The 18,800-nt window shown below is 44.5% G+C and overlaps 1 protein-coding gene across 2 annotated transcripts in view; it reads left to right on the top strand.

The window, feature by feature from the left end:
• CIMIP4 (ciliary microtubule inner protein 4) overlaps window positions 1-18,800 on the top strand; it is a 74,666-nt gene that overhangs the window by 311 nt on the left and 55,555 nt on the right. For both annotated transcript variants that reach the window (XM_069231351.1, XM_069231352.1), the window contains exons 2-3: window positions 6,199-6,267; window positions 7,682-7,774. In XM_069231351.1, coding sequence (XP_069087452.1) covers window positions 6,208-6,267; window positions 7,682-7,774 — 153 coding nt within the window. In that variant the 5' untranslated portion in view covers window positions 6,199-6,207. The remainder of the gene's footprint in view (window positions 1-6,198; window positions 6,268-7,681; window positions 7,775-18,800) is intronic.

Genomic DNA, 18,800 nt, shown 5'->3' with positions numbered 1-18,800 from the left:
CGCCTTTCATTGCCGAGGAGAGTACCTAGGGGGAGGTGATGTCCCCTTGGGGAGCCAATCTCGAGCGAGCGTCTCAGTTCTGCCTCTAGGGCTTATGAGCAAATACTTTGCAGCACGTCTAAAAGCAATTTTTTAAAAGCGCCGTCATGTGGCCAGCGCTACCAGCGTCATAGTGCTTTTTAAACTACTTTTAGCCGTGATGCACAGCCGAGCTGCTGTACCGTATAGTTACAGAACAATGACAAAACCGATAGCTCCCGTAAGCGAAACCTATCGGCTTTGCCAATGCTTGGTATTAGAATGATAGCTCAGCGGGCTGAATGCCTGATGCCGATCGAATACAACCTAAAGTCGTACTTTCGAATCCCTCCAAGTGCCAGCCCCATTCAAAGTCGATAAAATGACTGTATCCTCGGGTTACTATGGCAATTATTAAAAGTGCCAAGAAGCAGCTCATTGTGTTGTATGAGATATGTTAATTGACAACCGATCGCAAGACCACACGTAGAGTGCATCACATCTGGAGGGCGAGAGGTGGTAGCCTTGTCGCCTGCTGGTCGATAAGTGGTGCCCAACCCCACACAGGACCAAGAGGCTATAATTCCGAGCAGGTTTTAGGCAGGATCAAATGGTGGTCAGAGCCCCAGCAAACAGGTCTGACAGTACAAGCCGGATTAATGATGGCGAGACCAAAAGGCAGAATAAACAAGCATTTGCAATGCAGTAGGTCTCGCATTTGCTTGAGTTAGAGCTGTTGCCGGTGTAAATGCATAACTGGACTTTTCTTGCCACATAAATTGGTCAACCCTACTGCATAATTTGGTCCTCTAGCCAACATAATTCCAGTGGCCCTGCAGATATTTAAAGCTCTTCCATTTACTTTCTTACCCTATCTGCAGCAGCAAATGAAAACAATGTTTTTCAAAGAAAGACGAGAAAACGAAAGAAGAGCTTCACTGGCAAACTATGTGAAGTGGCGCTAATGTTTGTGGGTGTGAAAAAAAAACAATCTGGCTACTTTGTGACCACTCTGTCTTGCTTTATTTTTATTTTTTAAAATTTATTGTTCATATTCTGAACCTTTTTTTTCTCTCCGTCTTGAGGCTGCACTTTGTAATAGAAAAATGTCAGAAAAAGACAACATTCGCAGCAAAAGTGTTCTTTTTCGGATTCATTTCACAGGTGAACAAATAAAGGAAAGGAGAGGAAAGAGAGGGTAAGGGCCATTTGTTGAGGTCACAGTTTTCAGCAAGTGAGGCGTTATTGCGACAGATTAAAACTCTTTGGCACAAGAGCTGAATGTGAAAGTGGCAGCTCGAGCCACAGGCAGCCCCAGGATTAAGACTCTCTGTGGATCAAGACTATGGATTGAGTCTAGACGAGAGGCGCACACAAATGACCTGTTTATTGAGCCCTTGTGTCTGAGAACGGCAGAAAAAGATATACAACCCCCTGGGACAGTGCAAAGAAACTACCTTTCAAAACAAGCAGTGGTGCAGGAAGGATGGCATCAATGACTGGAGGGAGGGGCTGTGAGCGAGGAGGCAACAGAATACCAGAGATGGCCAACAAAGAGCAGTGCAAGAAAACTTCCTTTGAAAACTCGCAGCAGCGCGGGAAGGACAGCAGCAATGACGGGAGGGGGTTGCGAGCGAGGAGACAACAGATGGCCAGAGATGGCCAACAAAAAAGATCAATGAGCGAAGTCCACTGGGAGGGAACAAAGCACCTAAAGGCGAGACAGATGTATGCTATTTACCAACCAGAGCAAAGACATTTTGAAAGGCAGGCCAAACAACCAGCCAAAAACGCTGGGCGCAAGCACTGCCTATGTGAGACCTAAAAAGAAGAAGGGTCCTGCAGAGGGGCTCCTCTGAAGAGGAAACAGGTACACAGTCATTCGTACGCAGTTCTAGTAAAGAGATTGGGGGTTGCCGTTAGATTGCTATCTTTCCATAGCTCCTGCATTCGTATGCTTGAACGTAGCCACTTTGCTTATTCAGATGCCTGTGGTTGGTAAGTGTAAATTAGTCTGTATGTTTTTGTTTCAAACAATGACCTCCAACAACAAAGAAGAACCAAAACGGAGAACAGTAGAAAAGGAGAGACCTCGAAACAGTTGCATGACACAACCACACAGGCCTGAACCACACATGCCTTAACAACGTGGTCAGAACCACAACAGCGTCTTTACCACACATGCCTTTACCACGCATGCATTTGTGATGAATTTCGTTGTAAACGCATGCTTGGTAAAGGAATATGCGTTAAAGGCGTGCATGGTTGTGTCATACACCCTCCGCCCTGAGCCCTAAAACCCTGCCCCCTGTAAAAATGAAAACAACCCCAAGCCCCCCCACCTGCCTTGAGCTCTAAAACTGCCTCCGCCGCTAAAAACTCCCCCTGAACCCGGTCGCAGCTCCACTTACTTCGCCACACGTGCAACTACTGCACAACAGCGCCCTCTTCCCATCTCAGCCATAAAATACTGCCCTGTGAAAATAAAAACAACCCCGACCCCGCCACCCACCCTGAGCCTTAAAAGCACCCCAACCATAAAAACCACCCCCCAAACCCACCTCTAGCCCGCCCACCCCTTCAAAAAAACTAACCCCACCTTGCCCTAAAACCGCTCCACCCCTAAAAACTAACCCTCCAAACCCGGCCCCAGGTCATCCTCCCCCGTCAAAAAAACTAATCCGACCCCCGTCAAAAAAATGAACCCGACCTCCATGTCAAAATAATGAATCCAACCTTCGTTCCCTGCTTTGAGCCCTAAAACTACCCCACTCCTAAAAACTCCCCCCACCCCCAACCTGGCCCCAACCCCATTTGCCTCTCCCATTGCTTCCTCTTCCTGCTCCTGACAGCTAGACCACGCTCTCTGCCTTAACTACGCCCATGCGTTGTTAAGGCATATGCATGGTTAAGGTAGACACCACATCAATGTGTGGTTCAGGCAAGCGTGTTTTAGCTTGCGGGGAAATGGCACACTTGGCTCAGCCCTTAACTAAAAAGAAAAAGAAAGTAAGCACTGTAAAGTTAAAGCACTGCTGCACCTGGTGAGGTTTGACCACAGATGAGAAAGAAGAAACTAAAACAAAGCGCAATGGAAAGGGAGACAGCTGAAAAACATGCTGCTCTCTCATCGAGGGCATAAACAAAAAGAACAAAACAGTACCAAAAAAGGGAGCAGTGTAAGGACACTGTAACATGTCTGTGCTCCAGGAGAGGGACAAACTCATGAGGTCAAAGTAAAGCCCACACAAGCCATCAAATATTTAGCAACCAAATGAGCGTGATGATGAAGCTAACCAACATTAAGCAATGGGCAGCCTCTAAGAACACTGTAAGCTAACAAAACGTCTCACAAGAGACAGGCGAGAATTAAACATTTAATATGTAATCTAGTGCCCTCTTGTAAAGCTCTCTAATGCCCTTGGGCCAAATTTGCACTACTTAAAAACTACAAATAAAAATGAAAAACGTGGATCTGCTGTTTCATCTGCTTCCATACGGTATGTTTTATTGTTTGATGCACCTAGAAGCTAGGCCCTTGGCATTTTATGTTCATTACAGATAACGATTAGTTGTTTAACATGTTAAAATGTAAGAAAGTAGATGCAATATTTAATTTGGCTACAAGCCAGGGAGGGCGGAGCCTAGTAGGTGTACTGGAGGTTTGGGACCCTTGACAAAGTTGTGACTACCGGGCCAACCCCCCTCCCACCTCCGTGGGAGAAGTTTGTTCCCATATTTCGGGTGCGACTTGAAGGGCTAAGTACTTCACTGCCTGTGCATGCTTTAAGTTTTTATGCATGCCACACTTGAGTTGTGACTAACGCGTCACAGGGGAGCGTTAGCAGCTATATAAACCACCCTGAAAAAAGCCCATGACCCATGAAGGGCATTAGTGTAGGGCTGAAAAAATGTTGGTGACTGTAGGGTCATAGGACCATCATATCCTTAAAACTGGTTCCCATCCACCCTATTAATAAAGGGATACCTGGGGATTGGGTGAGGAATTTTTATTATAAGGTTATGCCCCCTGTCTGAATGTCTGAAAAGAGCTCCCTGGAAGATGGTCAAGTCCACCCTGACCTTTAGTGTGTCAGGGTGAACCTGATGATGAAGCATGCCACTATTGGAGTGGGTGACGGTTATGTATTAAAAAAAAGGATTTTTCCTTTCCCACACCTAGTGGTGTGGAGTACAGGTGTGGCAAGCTACCTTCCCTTGTATTCCCTTGAGTGCCTCATATCTAGGGGATACTCTGTGTTGGTAGCAATATTCAATAGCCGGATATTTTATTGCGGCAACCGGAGTCAAAACATTTATTAAAACATGCTGAAATACTGGTACATTGAAAAAATAATTGTCAAGCCTTCTTGTCCTTCCTTGGGCTTTTGGGTGTCGTGTGTTTATACACCTTTGTCAGTGTTTATAGTTTTTTTCACAATTTTCAAACATCAAAGTTTGCAACATGTATACTTAATTTCGCTTTCCAAAGTATATGATTTTCGTTTCAAAATCTATGTAGAGCCTCCTCTTCATATGTGGCACAGTGTATGCATAAATGAGCTTCGTCTTTAATAAGGTCCGTGCTGCTTTGTTTGTCTTCCTCTAGTTTCTGGTTCTGCCTGTTTTGCCTGCCCCCACCTTCAGCCTGCGCTTACTTACCCAGTAAATGGTCATTGTTTGTGTCTTTGCCAGTAGGGTGGTCACCTTTCACAGAGAAAAATGCCAGCAATTTGCTCACGTTTTTCAAATTCTGCGAGGGCCGAGACACAATACTTAAATAGAACTTTATAGAAAATCGTCCATATTAATTTTAACATGGCTTTTCTGTCTTTGTTTACTTTAATTATCAGTTTAGAATCATTAGGTCAAAATTTTAAAGTGACTTCTTCTTATATTTACTGTTTAAAGTATTAATATACTGGTCATGCCTGTAAAAAATCTGCCAGCTGTCCAGCACATTTGCCAGGATAACTTTAATTCCACACAACTCTAACTGTAATGTCCTCTTAAGTCTTTAGTGCTTTTCTTTCTTCTTTTGAAGAGATAGGTAGGTTCAGACTCCTTGTTGTCCCATTCTCCTTCTTAGAATTACATTCTACTAGTCCTCTTTAGGTGAGGAGATGGAGCCTGTCCTTTCTTTTTGGCTGCCTTGCCGCCTTCACTCTCCTTATATTTCTAAAATAGGTTCTGTGACCAAGAGACCAGCATTTATGAACCTGAGCAGTCATGGAGCATTGTAGAATGCTTCCTGACCAATTCTCGGGCTGATGCAGGACATACTGTGTGTGCCTTTAACATTGCCTGCAACATGAGAAAATGGACTCAGCGGCCAAATTTTGGTGGTCATTATGAAAATGGCGGTTCATGCCGGCATCGCGGCCCGAACCACCACATATTGAAATGGATGACGGCCGCCAGTGGCAGCCGTCACCCACCGCCATGGTCCCGCCGCCAGGCAGCCTGGCGGCGGGATGAAACACCATCCGCCAGGGTAGCTGCGCTACCCTGCGGATAATATTTCATATGCCGCCAGCCTTTTCCTGGTGGGATATCCCGCCAGGAAAAGGCTGGCGGAGGGGGTGCCCCGGGTCACCCCTGCACTGCCCATGCACTTTGTATGGGCAGTGTAGGGGCCCCCGTGCAGACCCCTGTCGCGCATGTCACTGCCCGATTTACTGGCAGTGACATGCGCGACGGGTGCTGCTGCACCCGCCGCACACCAACATTGGCAGCGGCTCCTCAGGGAGCCGCACTCAATGTTGCAGCCGTGTTCCCCGCCAGGCCAGCGGGGAAAACATTATACGCCTGGTGGGTTTTCCAGGAGGCTGGTGGTCGATGAAAAGACCGCCAGCCTGAACACGGTGGGAAATCCCACCGTGTTCAAAATGAGGGCCTTTGTCTTTGACATCTGCTGCCAGTTCCGGCGTTTAGGACCAACAGCACTTTGCATGCTGGGATTTTTGAACCAATGCTTGTGATATAAAAAGTGAAATTCGTAGCACTAGGATACAATATGCTGCTGCAGCTTGATGATTAGGTGGCTTCATTGTCGCAGGATATCTATAAGTCTCTGGTGGCCGTGCTAGCACTTACTGAACATGAAGATGGTGTTGAACAGGGGTGTGGGTTGAGACAGGGATTAAGATCTCATTTTCATGTTGTGTTATGTCTTTCCAGAAAAAGAGGATGAATGTATTGAAAGCTAATTGTGACAACGCAGGACCAAGCTCAGCACACCATGTGGAGGTGAGAATATTTCAGGGGCAAGTGATGTCAGTGGTAACACGGCTGGAGAAGGCTTGATGGTCTGTGTAACTTTGGATGACAAGCACAGCGATCAAAGCCTCTTGAGCACTTGCAAAGCAACCATAGGACTCTGCCTTAAAGAATATTTCTAGAGCTTTTCTTTCAATACATTATCAAAAATGCAAAAATTCTCCAACAGTTCGAATTGACTTACAAACTGTCTTTGGAAGTGGAGGCGGTAATGGCGCCAGCGGACTCTTTATGCTTTGTGAAAAAATGGAAAAAATCTTGCCTAATTTCCTTTGTTATCCACAACTAAAATCTGTGTTATGTTGCTAGTTTGTGTGATGCTTGATGCTACCGTCAGGTCACTGAGGATTCTAAAAAGAAGCACAAAGGGAGAGAAAATGAGAAGACAAGATAGAGGAAGCGAAGGACGGCGTAGATGATGAACTGGTCTATCTGAAATTGTCTTCCAACACATGGGGATGGTGGGCCATGAGTAGGGGGCCTTAGACGTTTAACGGAGAGAAACGGAGAGACGGAGCAGAAAAATAATTGGGAGGGGAGCAAAAGGGGGTGGGGGGGACAGAAAAGGGCAGAGTTAGACGTGAAGGGATGTTGGGGAAGTAGGGATTAGAATCAGAGCATGACAGAGTCTTAGAAATCATGGCACACTGTTTGAGTAATACTAGCAAAGGCCTGAAAAGTCCCTGCGAGGAAGGAGGCCCCCTCCCTCTCCATAGTATCTACAGTCAGGTCTCTAATGCACTCTCCTTGTAAAGGCACATTTTTCATTGTGCACCAGCCCAAGAGACAGTGGAAAGAAGGCAGAGTTGGGTGGCTGCCAGTGCCCCTCGATGCTGGGACTGCTGCAATGACAGAAGCATCTTTTTTAAAGGTGGAGCTCTCCGCAGACAGTCGTAGGCCAGACTCCGGAACTTGCCTACCCTAGTGTGGCTTGGACTGAGGTTTCTACCGTTTGAGATATCAACCTAGAATGCTGACCTGGCTACTGTCCCGAGAACTTACCTTTGAGCCAAACAGGGACAGAGCTCGCTTCAGGAAATATGAAAGCGATGAGAACAGAACTCCACTCACTATGTACCAGGAGTGCTGGAGCAGCTGCAGGTAGAGACACATTTACTGGATCTGGGTCCTGCGGGTAGCGGCTGCTGGCACAGTGAAGAGAGCCTTGCATTCTCTATCAGTGCCTAGCGGGTATGCAGTTCTGAAATGTTTGATGTGCAAAAAACGCACTTTGTTGATGTGTTCTGTACTTTTTTGCATTTCTAGCTGTGCTTGCAGACGTTTTTGACGAAGTAGGCGTGATCCAAATGAACACAACAAAAATAAAGAAAAAGTTCACTTCAGAAAAGAAAGATTTTTGATATTGGTCTTCTCATCTTCGCAGTTCTGTAATCCTGAAGAGGAAAAGAGCTGCACAAACCTGACTGATGAAGAGGAGGATGAAGAGGAAACACCACCAGCAGGAGAGCCAGAGGAGGTGAGGGATGAAGGGCTGCAGGAGCCAGGAATGAGACGGTGCACATGAACTGTGAGGGGTCCCGGGTGTGTTATCGGTGATGTACAGTTCAGACAGTGTGAGTTACTGGGGGTAATACCATGATGCACAGACTTGGGATGCTCCCTGAGGGCGCTAGCAGTGGTGCACAGCACAGGAGGTGTGAAGTTGCACGAGTACTGGGGCTCAGGGTGGGCTGTGTGATCAGCGATGTGGACACTGAAAGGGTGAGGACCCCTGAAGGAACCATAGCTGTTACGCAGAGGTACATGTGGAATTATGACGGATGCCAGTACTGGAGCAACCTAGTTATAGATTAGTACAGTATTCTGTGTAAAGCTCTTTGCAGGATGCTATCAGGAATGGACCCAGTGTTATGGTTAATAGAGATGTCATCAGTGTGGCACAGGTACAGGAGGTGTGGGTTCCCCTACCAGAGTTAACAGTGATGCACAGGGGCAACAGTTGAGAGTGGCTGTATAGAACAACAGTGTAGCAGGTCAAGGAGTTGCCTACCAATATATATTTGTATACCTGCTACTTAATAGTGCTGCTTGATCATGCATGCCAACTTATTGTGATGTCTGCTACTGCCTTTATACCTGTTTGGATAGTGATTTGTGGCAACGCAGCACTAAAGCATCATGGTCCATGGTTTGACATGATTGAGAGAACATCTAACAGAGACCAGCCCTTTAGCTGTGCAGCGGTTGGCAGAGCCTCATTGTTGGATGTTCTAGGCCAACGATTGCCCTGTCATCGCCCTGATTGACACTGCTGCCACTGGCAGTGTCATCTTCCTGATTGACTCTTCCGGCACTGTCAATCACTTGCAGGCCAGAGCATCACAGCTGGAACCCAATTTCTTGCTTGAGACTCAGAAGTCCTTCGGATCAAAGACACTCAGTGTGTCGCTTTGCATAAAGTCTGATCTGTATGCAGATTTCTCCAGCTCCGTATGCAAGAGGTGAATGTCTATGTGAGCCCTGTAAGTAAGCACCATTTATTTAACACCTACTATCAAGAATTGATCGCTAGACTTGGGAACCAAATTGAAAAACCTGAGACAAAAGAAAGATTTAAAGAAAAATCTGAAAGTGAATTACAGTTTGGATGAAACTCTTTGATGGGGGGCTACATAACTCACCAAGCTGTTTTACCAGGATTGCCTGCATGAAACCCAAGGATTTCTGCAACAAAAGCATTAACCCAATGTCTTCCATAAATAAAAAAATGTGACCTTCATGTTACATGCTGTGCACTGCAGGATATACATTAACTTTTATGCTATTTTATGAGTCAAACCTGCTACCAATTGCACATCAATATAACAAGCAAGTCTACTCACAACCCTATCCTGATGGAATTCCATTGATTCCACTTGCCAACCCGCACCATCCCCAGCTAGCGGCATCATTTCGAAAGCCATCACAAACAGCATTCCTGCTTATCTTGCTGACAAGCTCACCATCTCCAGAGGTTTTTGGGAAACCCATAGCCAGGATGCCATCAGACTGCAGACTAAGAAGTGTAAAAAAGATAAACGTAGGACAGCAGGCCTTTTCCTTCTGTGTACTCAGTATCTGGAACAACATCCTTGTACCCATCAGGACTAGCCCAACGCTGCTCCTGTTTAGGAAAGAGTTAAAGACTCACCTTGTTTAAGAATTCAGAATCACAAATGCATTAACTGTCCACAAACCAGCTTCCTCTCCTAATACCCTTTGGTTTTATGCTTGTCTTTGGCCATGTCAAAGCTCCACTCCCTTTTGGCTAGGTTCACACTATAGAAATACCATATACATGCATTTTCTAGTAGAGTTACAGCATGAAACATGCTGGATACACAAATATCTCTGTAGCAGTTGCCATACTCCCACATGACAATTTAAACTGCACTCTGTTTGTGACCAATTGAGTCAGCTATACTAGCTTTACTATCACGTTAGTTCTTTTTGCCAATTACTTTGGGACAGTAGTTAAAAAACATAGGGCCTGATTACCACCTTGGTGGAGGGGATTACTCTGTCACAAACATGACGGATATCCCGTCAGCCATACTACAATTTCCATTATATCCTATGGAACTTGTAAAATGGCAGGCCGGATATCTGTCACGTTTGTGACGGAGTAATCGTCTCGGCCAGGGTCGTAATCAGGCCCATAATTTAGAAGCTGACCTCTTGACACCGCTCCTCATGACTCTGTCCCCATTCTCCCTCCAATAGACTCCAAACTTAGAGGTTCCCTAAGTCATGATTTTACATTTCCACTGCTGTTGATGCACAGTCCAGTGACTTGGTAGCGGAGGAAATGACAGCCAGAGACTCTGCAAGTGTGCTTGGATTTTGTGTTATGTTCAATGGAGAAGAAGTGTGGTCACTTTCAATGCGAGGCTCAGGAACTGAACACTGACATGCTTAGGGGCAGGGAATTGGGATGAAGCTTGCATTTTTGCTGTGTTATGCAGTGGCCAGGCGCTTACTAGACAAGCCAAATCATTCTCATATGTGATAACTTTAGGTAGAGGCGTGCAAACTAGCCAATTAAGAATATGACCCGAGCCAAGGAAATATATGCCTTGCAAATCATTCAACAGAACTCAAGGCAAAATTAATGAAGGCTCTCCAAAATTCAAAAAAGTGCATATTGTTAGTACAAATATCGAATCGCTGCATTGAGTGACATTTATTTATTTGAAGTGAAAGTTTCTAAAAATTAACTGAAAACATTTCTATCCTAGAAAGCACTGATGATGGGGCTATCAGTGATCTAACCAGTGTATCACTTATCAGGTGCCCTCTTTATGGTGCCTAGATTATTGTAGATGGAATAACATTTCGGACTATTACACCAACTTCTTGTGACTGGACTGCCCCTGGCGTAGCGTTACAGGCTTCCACCCATGCCCTGAGTGATCCCAGCTGAAGTTTGTCTGGTATCCTGATATTTCTTTGGCACACACAAGTCATGCATGTGCACTGAGACACAGGCTTTTCATCCTGGTTTTAAAACCCAGAGTATGCTTTGCGGTCTGGAGGGTGCACCAAGCCTGTTCTGTAGTTGACATGTTTATACTATCTGGTCAGATTCGTTAAGAGGGGTAGTGGCAGCGTGCTGTTTTCCTGATTGAAAGTACTAACCAGGCCTTGTTCTATTCAAGGATAAGTGTGGTACCTATGGGCTCCACATGTGAAAAATTCAGCTGGAATGTAATGCCCAGACCCTGCACTGACATTTCTGTGTGGGTAATGCATGTCGGTGACCGGTAGCAGAGCTCCATATTGTGTGGTTGCAGAAATCAGTGTGATCCATTTTGAGACCCCCGGTTAAACACAGCACATGATGGAGGTCGGGGTACAGTCTCCCCACATAGTGGAAATGTACTTCTTGCATTGCCGAGTTAGAGGGTGTAACCTCAGACAATTAAGTGTGTGGGGATAAAGGCAGGGCAGGCTTCGTGATTTAATTGTGAATTGTTAGTAACAGTCTGAGGATTATCTCTTCCTCACACTGCCTCTGTGATTGATAGTGGTACACAGGTGGCGAGTCACCAGATTCTGTTGTGAAAGAAAGGTATTAGTGTAGACATGGTCCGCCCCCTGTATCTTTCCTGAATGCTACTCCGTAAGGCCGATGACAGCCACGTGCAGGCTTCACCCTTCTTTGTGCTCTTTTTTGGGTGCTTCAGTTGGAGCCAGCATATCACTAGCTGCTGTGAGAGCCCTCACGTTTGACAAAGAATGTGCCGGTTCTGCAGAATTAAAATTATGAAAAGAAAATCCTACAAACTGGCTCGTGGACATCAGCAGGGCGGTCAACATTCCTATGTCTGGAAAATTTGTATGGAATAGGGACTCAAACTATGCCACGTGGTTCCAGTTCCAATCTCTTCACTGGACTAATTAGGCAGTGCTCTGCAGAGCACCCAAAGGACTGCTAAGATCCAAGCCTGGTATCTTTGATAGACAGTCTTCCAGAGGTGAGGGGGCATCACCTGGAGACTCTGCATCTTGCTGGAGAGCCCTGGGTCTGCCGGTAGCCTGCCCATTAAGAGAAGGAAAAGATTGCTTGACCATGCAGAAACAGAATGCCCGAGTAGAAGCCCAGCTGTTGTGCATGGAGTGTGGCGCATCACAGAAGAAGCAGGTTGAACAGGGAAGTGCAATCTGTCCTCACCCAACATGTGTCCACCCTAGACTTGAGGGAGTCTCCTGGCCTCCCTAAGAGTTTCCACAACATGCCAAGTGAGCAGAATTGTACTATGACCCAGTATGACACCAATAAGACTCCAGTGCTACTGGGGTGTGCCTGTCATGTGTCAGACTCTGAAGAGCTGGCACTGACTCTGCCATGATATTAAGCCTTATGTTCAAAGACTTGAGACCACCCGGTGGGAGGATTCCTGTCAACGAGGGTAATGGGATACTGCCGCCCTGCACTGCTCCCGCCCTGTGCCACTGTACTCACATACCAATGCCGCCACCAGCCCGCACACTTGGGAGCTATGAGCAGGACCAGTTGCCTGTGCTCTTGTTAACAACAGCCACAGGTTTGTGTGTTCCAAGTAACCAATCCACCAGGTTACTTGAACTGCATGATCTTGAACTCTGACTACATTTCTGTCTGATAAAATTCCAACAGGCTATTTAACTCGGTGATTGAATCATCCCAAAGAACTAACAGAGTGAGAGATAAAGACGGGCCTGTGGGTCACAGAACCAGAGAAGCTCATTTTATCATATTAAAGTGACCTTGCATCTTTGCAAGACTTATGATTCACAAAGTGAACTTAAGGGAAGGCAGTATATTGCATTTCCGAATTTGATATATCACAGTCTTTCCATGACGAATTCTAAGAAAGGCTCAACCCCTCAGTGAGTGCAATTACATGACGTTCTGGGTTAACACCAGTTAAATGCAGAGTTCGGCTCCAGGCAGACTTTCACGAAGGGCTCCAACAGTAGGCCTTTGGCAGTTTCCATTATACCTCCGAGCAGAGGGCAGCAGTGCTGGTGGCTGATTGGCAAAACCCTTCACAGTGCTGTGAAAGTGCTTTGAGAGGAGCAGTTTGAAAAATCATTAGCGTAACATCCTTCTCTAAGCCCTTTCTCAGCACTCCCACTGGTATTCATCATCCGCCCATATTCACGCAGAGCTGGGCAGCACCTCCACTGTAGTAGGGCCGGGGTGGCTAGGAAGCTGTTGGAGCATTAGGAAAGAGTTGGGTGTATGTAGGAAGCTTGCTTTTTAAATAGTGGACTAAAATAAGGTACACTGTGCAAGGGGTCCAAGCAAATCCAAGTGGTATCACAGAGACACAAGTGACAACCCAAATGCTCTCTTTTGGGGTAGTGTGGTCAAGCAGTTAGGCATATCAGAGGGTAGTGCTAAGCATGTAAATCACACACACATACAGTAAGTGAGACACACACTTAAATAACACATACTTTTATATAAATCTTGATACCACGATCACCAGAATCAGGTGAGTTCTTTTCGCAATAGGAATTTTTAGAGTTTTCAAAAGTCAACGCAGTGCAATTTTTGGATGTCTGAGGCTTTTTCAAGTCGGAAATCAACGTAATAGAAAAACAAAGCATTTTTACAAAAATATAAATAATTTACTACTATGGGGTGGGATGCCTTTTAAACGAATGCCACTCTGTTTTTTCACTTCACAAGTGAGAACATTTTTTCCTGTCCAATGTAACATATTCATGAGCACACATGTGAAGACACTCCCGAAAAATCTTTTACTATGGTAACAAAATGAATCCAATTCCTAAGGTAGTTCTTCTGTATCTATCGACATGTCTTAGGCAGTGATTGAATATCATTGTCATTATCACACCATCCATGACTGTTTTAAAAGCGGTTTTCAGGAAAGTGTGTCTCCTTTGACTGCTCAGGTTGTTTAGGACGGACAATAGGATATTGGTAAATTTTGTCGGTGTATATGTCGGGGGACCCTTTATAGTACCCGTTCACTTGGTAGTCCTAAAGAGGAGGTCATGCCCTGGTCCATAATAAAATGCAGTATTTTACATATGTCTGGCTCACGAGAGAGTTTCCCGTCTCAGGAGGTAAGTGCCTCTGTAGAATAGAGTGTCAGTGGCCAATAAAGAAGAAGAATGCTAAAGTCTGTGTCTCAGTATAGTTTCTTACGTATCCGTAAGGTTGTGTAGTTAGTAGTTGCCTGGATTATAATACTTGGCGTAGCTTAGTTGTCCGTATTCCTGCATGGCGCGGATCTCATCAAGAAGTTCCTATGTGAAGAGACCAGAGACAGGTCAGGGGTGGAAATGAAGGAAAATCAGAGGAGGAACAGCCCTGGTGGTTTTAGCTGTTCTAGAGATCATAACACATCATTAGTTGAGGCACGTGGAGATCGAATCAGTGGTGGTGGTAGGATGAATTTTCCATTGAATATGAAAATAACTGAGCTGAGAACAAGTTATGCTGAGCCATGGGTTTCACTGTTTAAACTTGGTCATAGTAAGGCATAAAGGTTTAATACCGCCTGCACCAGATATAATGTAGCGCAAAGGCTTACAGAGTGGCGCAATGCATGCATTGCACCATTCTGTAAATACGCCACAGGGATTCCGGCCTCGTTGGGCCAAATTAATGTAAAAAATAATGACGTTAATGTGGCGCAAGGTAGCACTAGGGGATTATAAATATGCCCCTAAGTGCTTACAAGTCAATATGTGTGGGGAATAGAGAGGTGAAGTGAAGTAGATACAATAAAGTATGTGCAGAGGAATGATGAAAAAAGATGGCACAGAAGAGGAAAGAGAGGAGGTGTGAAATATGCAGATGAGGGATTTCAGAAAGAAGTGGAGAGAAAAACAGTGTATGTGTCCCACAAAAACAGCGGAGGAAAGTGGTGTGAAGTGCAGAACAGGAGTGATTGTGACACCACTCCCTCTTTCACAGACTTCAGTAATGTTTAATTAACCATCTTATAATTTCCGAATTTAAATATTTTCAGTTCTGTGTTTTCACGACTATCATTGTCACTTATTTATCTGATTCTGAAAACAAGCATTGGCAAAGCCAGTGCCTTGTTTTAGGTTCATGTCCCTTATTGTTTGATGTATCTGGATACAATAAAGAAATCTCAAGATAAGCACTCAAATACTAGTCAGGTAGCTTGCTATGTGAAGCTCAGGATTTTATTTGATATCTTTTAGGCCACACCTTCTTGGCTAGGACTCATAGTTCTGCTTCTTTGGCCATCTCCTTTTGGAGACCTCCACATTTTTCCTTCTGCTTAAAGCAACAATATGATTGCATTGTATGGTATTGCAGAATCTACATGGGTAGCACGCTACACTGTGTCGGACGTGTGGTTGTGTTGGAGAGATATTGTCTTTGTTTTGGGTCTCTGTGGGAAGTATTCCCATATCGTACGTGAGGACCACCAAAGTGCGGTTATCATGTTTGGGGAGACCCAGAGCTTAGCAGTGTGATGGATGAAAACGTGTGAGGGGTTGGCACACAGTTTATGGTTTTTAGTAAGCTGGCAGCTTTGAGCAGCTCTGCAAAGTCCCTTTATGGTATTTCTTATGCTCATGGCACATTTACCTGGTTACTGCACTGGGTTGTCCATTCTGAGATATTTTGTTTAGAGTTTATGGTCCTGAGCAGGTATAGGTTAGAGGAAGAAATGGATGAGAGATCTGCTGGGATGGACTTTATTATCATCCCAAATCAGATTGTCATTGTGAGATGCCAAAAAATGGCTGTAGTATGTAACTAGTCAGGGATCTGGTGTGGTGGACTAAATTAGAGTCCTCCTGGCCTGTAGTATGTGGCAGACCTCTTTATTTATTATGCGCCTATTCTGATGGTAATGGGTGGTTTATTGCTGTGGACTAGTACACTACTGGGTGGTGGATATGATCCTTAGCAGTTTTGTCTTATGTGAGTGTAAGAGAGTCACGCAGGAAAAGGTAATTATTAAGCAGCTTCTATAAAGTACAATCAACTCTCAGGTTATATATTGCATTGTGATTGCATTATATGGCACATCAGGCCTCAAGAAATTTACTGGCCCACTCGTTATAACAAATGAAATTTTGTTAGAGGGAGCTATTTTTGGGCCTCCTGGCCTGGGCTGGTGGGAGAGCTCCAGGTGGGAATGAACAGGTGTTCTGTTCATTAAGAAAGTGAATGAGCAATAAAGGCACATTTAAATCGTTTATTTCATCACACGTACTGTTCATTCAAAGACAAAGGTTGAATGTTAGCTCTTGTTGTGTTACAAATTGCTGCTTACTTTAGTCAGGAAATTGGTGTTTATTTTTCTTTCTTGAACTGAAAAGTTAGAGGATTTTGTAAAGCGATCTATTGTATCAACCATGCAGGGCGCACAACATGCAAATAGCTTGTAAATGATCTATACAAATATTTCAAAATATACTTCAGTAATTGTGAAAGCACTTTTTTATAAGTCTGATGTGAGATGGAAAGAAAGGTTTTAAAAGGATCAAACCAAATCAGAATACTTTACTTGGTGATGTACAAATGATAAATATTTGCTGAAACCTGATGTCCAATTATTATCGTTTGTATGCTATATGATTTTATCAGTAAAACTGCATGTCAGTGGGAAAGTTTTTGGCCATTTCAATAGAAAGTGTGTGTCTGTAAATGACAGTGGCTACCACGCCATGCTTTAGTAATATATTTATTAAAATTGAGTTTGTTTAAATATGAACTGAGAAACATTCTTGTCTTCTGTGATGACAATGCTATTAGTGAACTAAGTGACAAGTCAGGGGTCACGTGAATCCTATATGTGGTCTACATTTGTGTTATAAATGGAGCAAAAGTTTATTCTTTGAAACCAAATGAAGGAGTTTTTTGTTCAGCAGACATGCTGAACTCACATATTTGAAAGTGCTGTTCTGTGTCATTATGAAGAAAAGGTGACTTAGTGAAATAAAATATTTTCCTTAGATCACATAGCTGGAGACAAGTTTATGGTCAAGCACATTACAGTTAGGTCAAGTTTATTATTCAAGTCACTAGACCTGCAGGTCTGGTAACCTTTTTCTGATTTTTTTCGAGGCCGGCACTTACTACCTCTGATGAGGCATTGTTGTGCTTTCTGCTGGGCAGCACACTGCTGTTTACTAAAGGTGCCATCTAGCAACCATGTCCGTGCAGCCTGCCAAGTACCACACATCAGGGGTTAGCCTAACGCAATTTTGTGCAGGTGTCCACATCACTCACTAAAATTCACGAGCCATGCGTAATTACAGCCCCTCACTTGGTCGTGCAATGATGAGACACTTCATTTAAGCCCGCACACTCAGGTGCCACTGCTGCCTGCCTGCCATGGGCAAATGTATGTAGCTGGCTGAGCCAAGATGAGTCTTGTCTCCCCAATCATGTGGTTCTGGCTGCAACCCTGTTGTCACTAAAATAAACAAACAGCAAGTGTGCTGACCCAGCTTCACTTAGATCCAGCAGTGCCTTCTTTTGTTTTTCCCATGGATTTTGGCGCATTTGCAGACTACTAAAACTAGTCAATCCGGGAATGGATCAAAATGCAGTGCCTTCAACAGTGAGGCGTAATGAGGAAAATATATTTTTCCTTGTTTCTTTCCCTTTCTGTGTCAGATGCATTCCGCATCACTCATAGAAAGAGGAAATGCCTCTAATGATTTTATGCAGGATGGTGACCCTGTGCAAAAACAGTCCTGCGCAGTAGTGGAAGGGTGCCTTCCACTGACGCTAGGCACTACACAGTTTACTAACGCAAGGAGAGAGCAGAAATCCCCCATATCTTTTTAAATATGGAGCATTTCTGCTCTCTTCATTGCAAGTAATGCAGCAACTTTGCTTGCTGCCTTGCTTTGAGTGAAAGATTAGTAAATATGCCCCTTAATGTCTACAAGTTGAAACAGTGTTATTCCTACACCTTATAACCCTCATTGTCTTATGTAACATTTCCTATACATTGATTTAAACACTTGTATAATTTATTACGCCTCTATGTGTGATGTAAAGCAGTCTGACACCCACACTGGGATGAGCAGTGATATAAAAGAATTAAATAAAAAAATCAGTAGGTGCCATTTAAGTCATTATTTGCGTAATTACTCATAATTACTCATAAACACAGATAAATCTTGCAGTCTTACAGTATTTTCACGTCTCTTACTTAGAGGGATGAACAAAGTCAAAAACCTGCATCCAAGATATAGTAAAGTACTTGTGAACTGGTAAGCAGTGTGTCTGTGTTTCCTTCCACTGCATTAGCATCTTGGTGTTAGGCAGTAGATGACTCCCAGCCAGGATGAATAAAAGAAGGGTGGATGGCCCTTTAAAACAGGCCTTTATTTTTTGGGCCCACCTGGAAGCGAACATGAGAAAGCGCCCTTGCTGCCTGCAGGTTACTGCTTCAAACGGAACGCAGACAACGCCCAGGCACTGCTGAATTAAGTAAACGTGTTAGAAAACGACAGAAGGACTAATTCGGCATGTTTCCCTGAAATAGCTGCCGGAAATGGGATCAGGCGGGATCTCCCTACTTTCCAGCACTGATTCCACGGGCCCCCCCTCCACGCTCCCCGTCTCCCTCTCACCCCATTCCGCCACACGCCATGAACCCCTCCAACAATTCGGTACCACCGCGAAGGAGCAAATGTACGTGCTTGAGTCACGGAGGTTGGGGCAGGTGTGCAGTATTTGTCTTTAGAGTTCATTCACTGTTCTGATGTAATCAGCCAGAAACGACATGCCAACGACAAAGGAGCTGCCTCGTTTTACTCACCAACAGCAGCGATGGCGCCAAATGTCTTTATCCGAGCAAGGGTTTGTTCTGTGAATACTTCTAGGCCTGGTTATGCCAGTAAAGCAGAGCTGTATTTTATTGAGCTCAGGGGTACCAGAATGACTTTGTGGAGCAGGTGTAGTTTGAATTGTTACTTGAAAATAAAGTAGAAGAGCCAGTATTTTGCATCCTATGATTCTTAAGCTTAGGACTCTC

The sequence above is a fragment of the Pleurodeles waltl genome, chromosome 4_2 (genome assembly GCF_031143425.1).
Source record: "Pleurodeles waltl isolate 20211129_DDA chromosome 4_2, aPleWal1.hap1.20221129, whole genome shotgun sequence".
In the NCBI taxonomy this organism is placed as follows: Eukaryota; Metazoa; Chordata; class Amphibia; order Caudata; family Salamandridae; genus Pleurodeles; species Pleurodeles waltl.
This window is presented reverse-complemented; position numbering and strand designations above follow the sequence as displayed.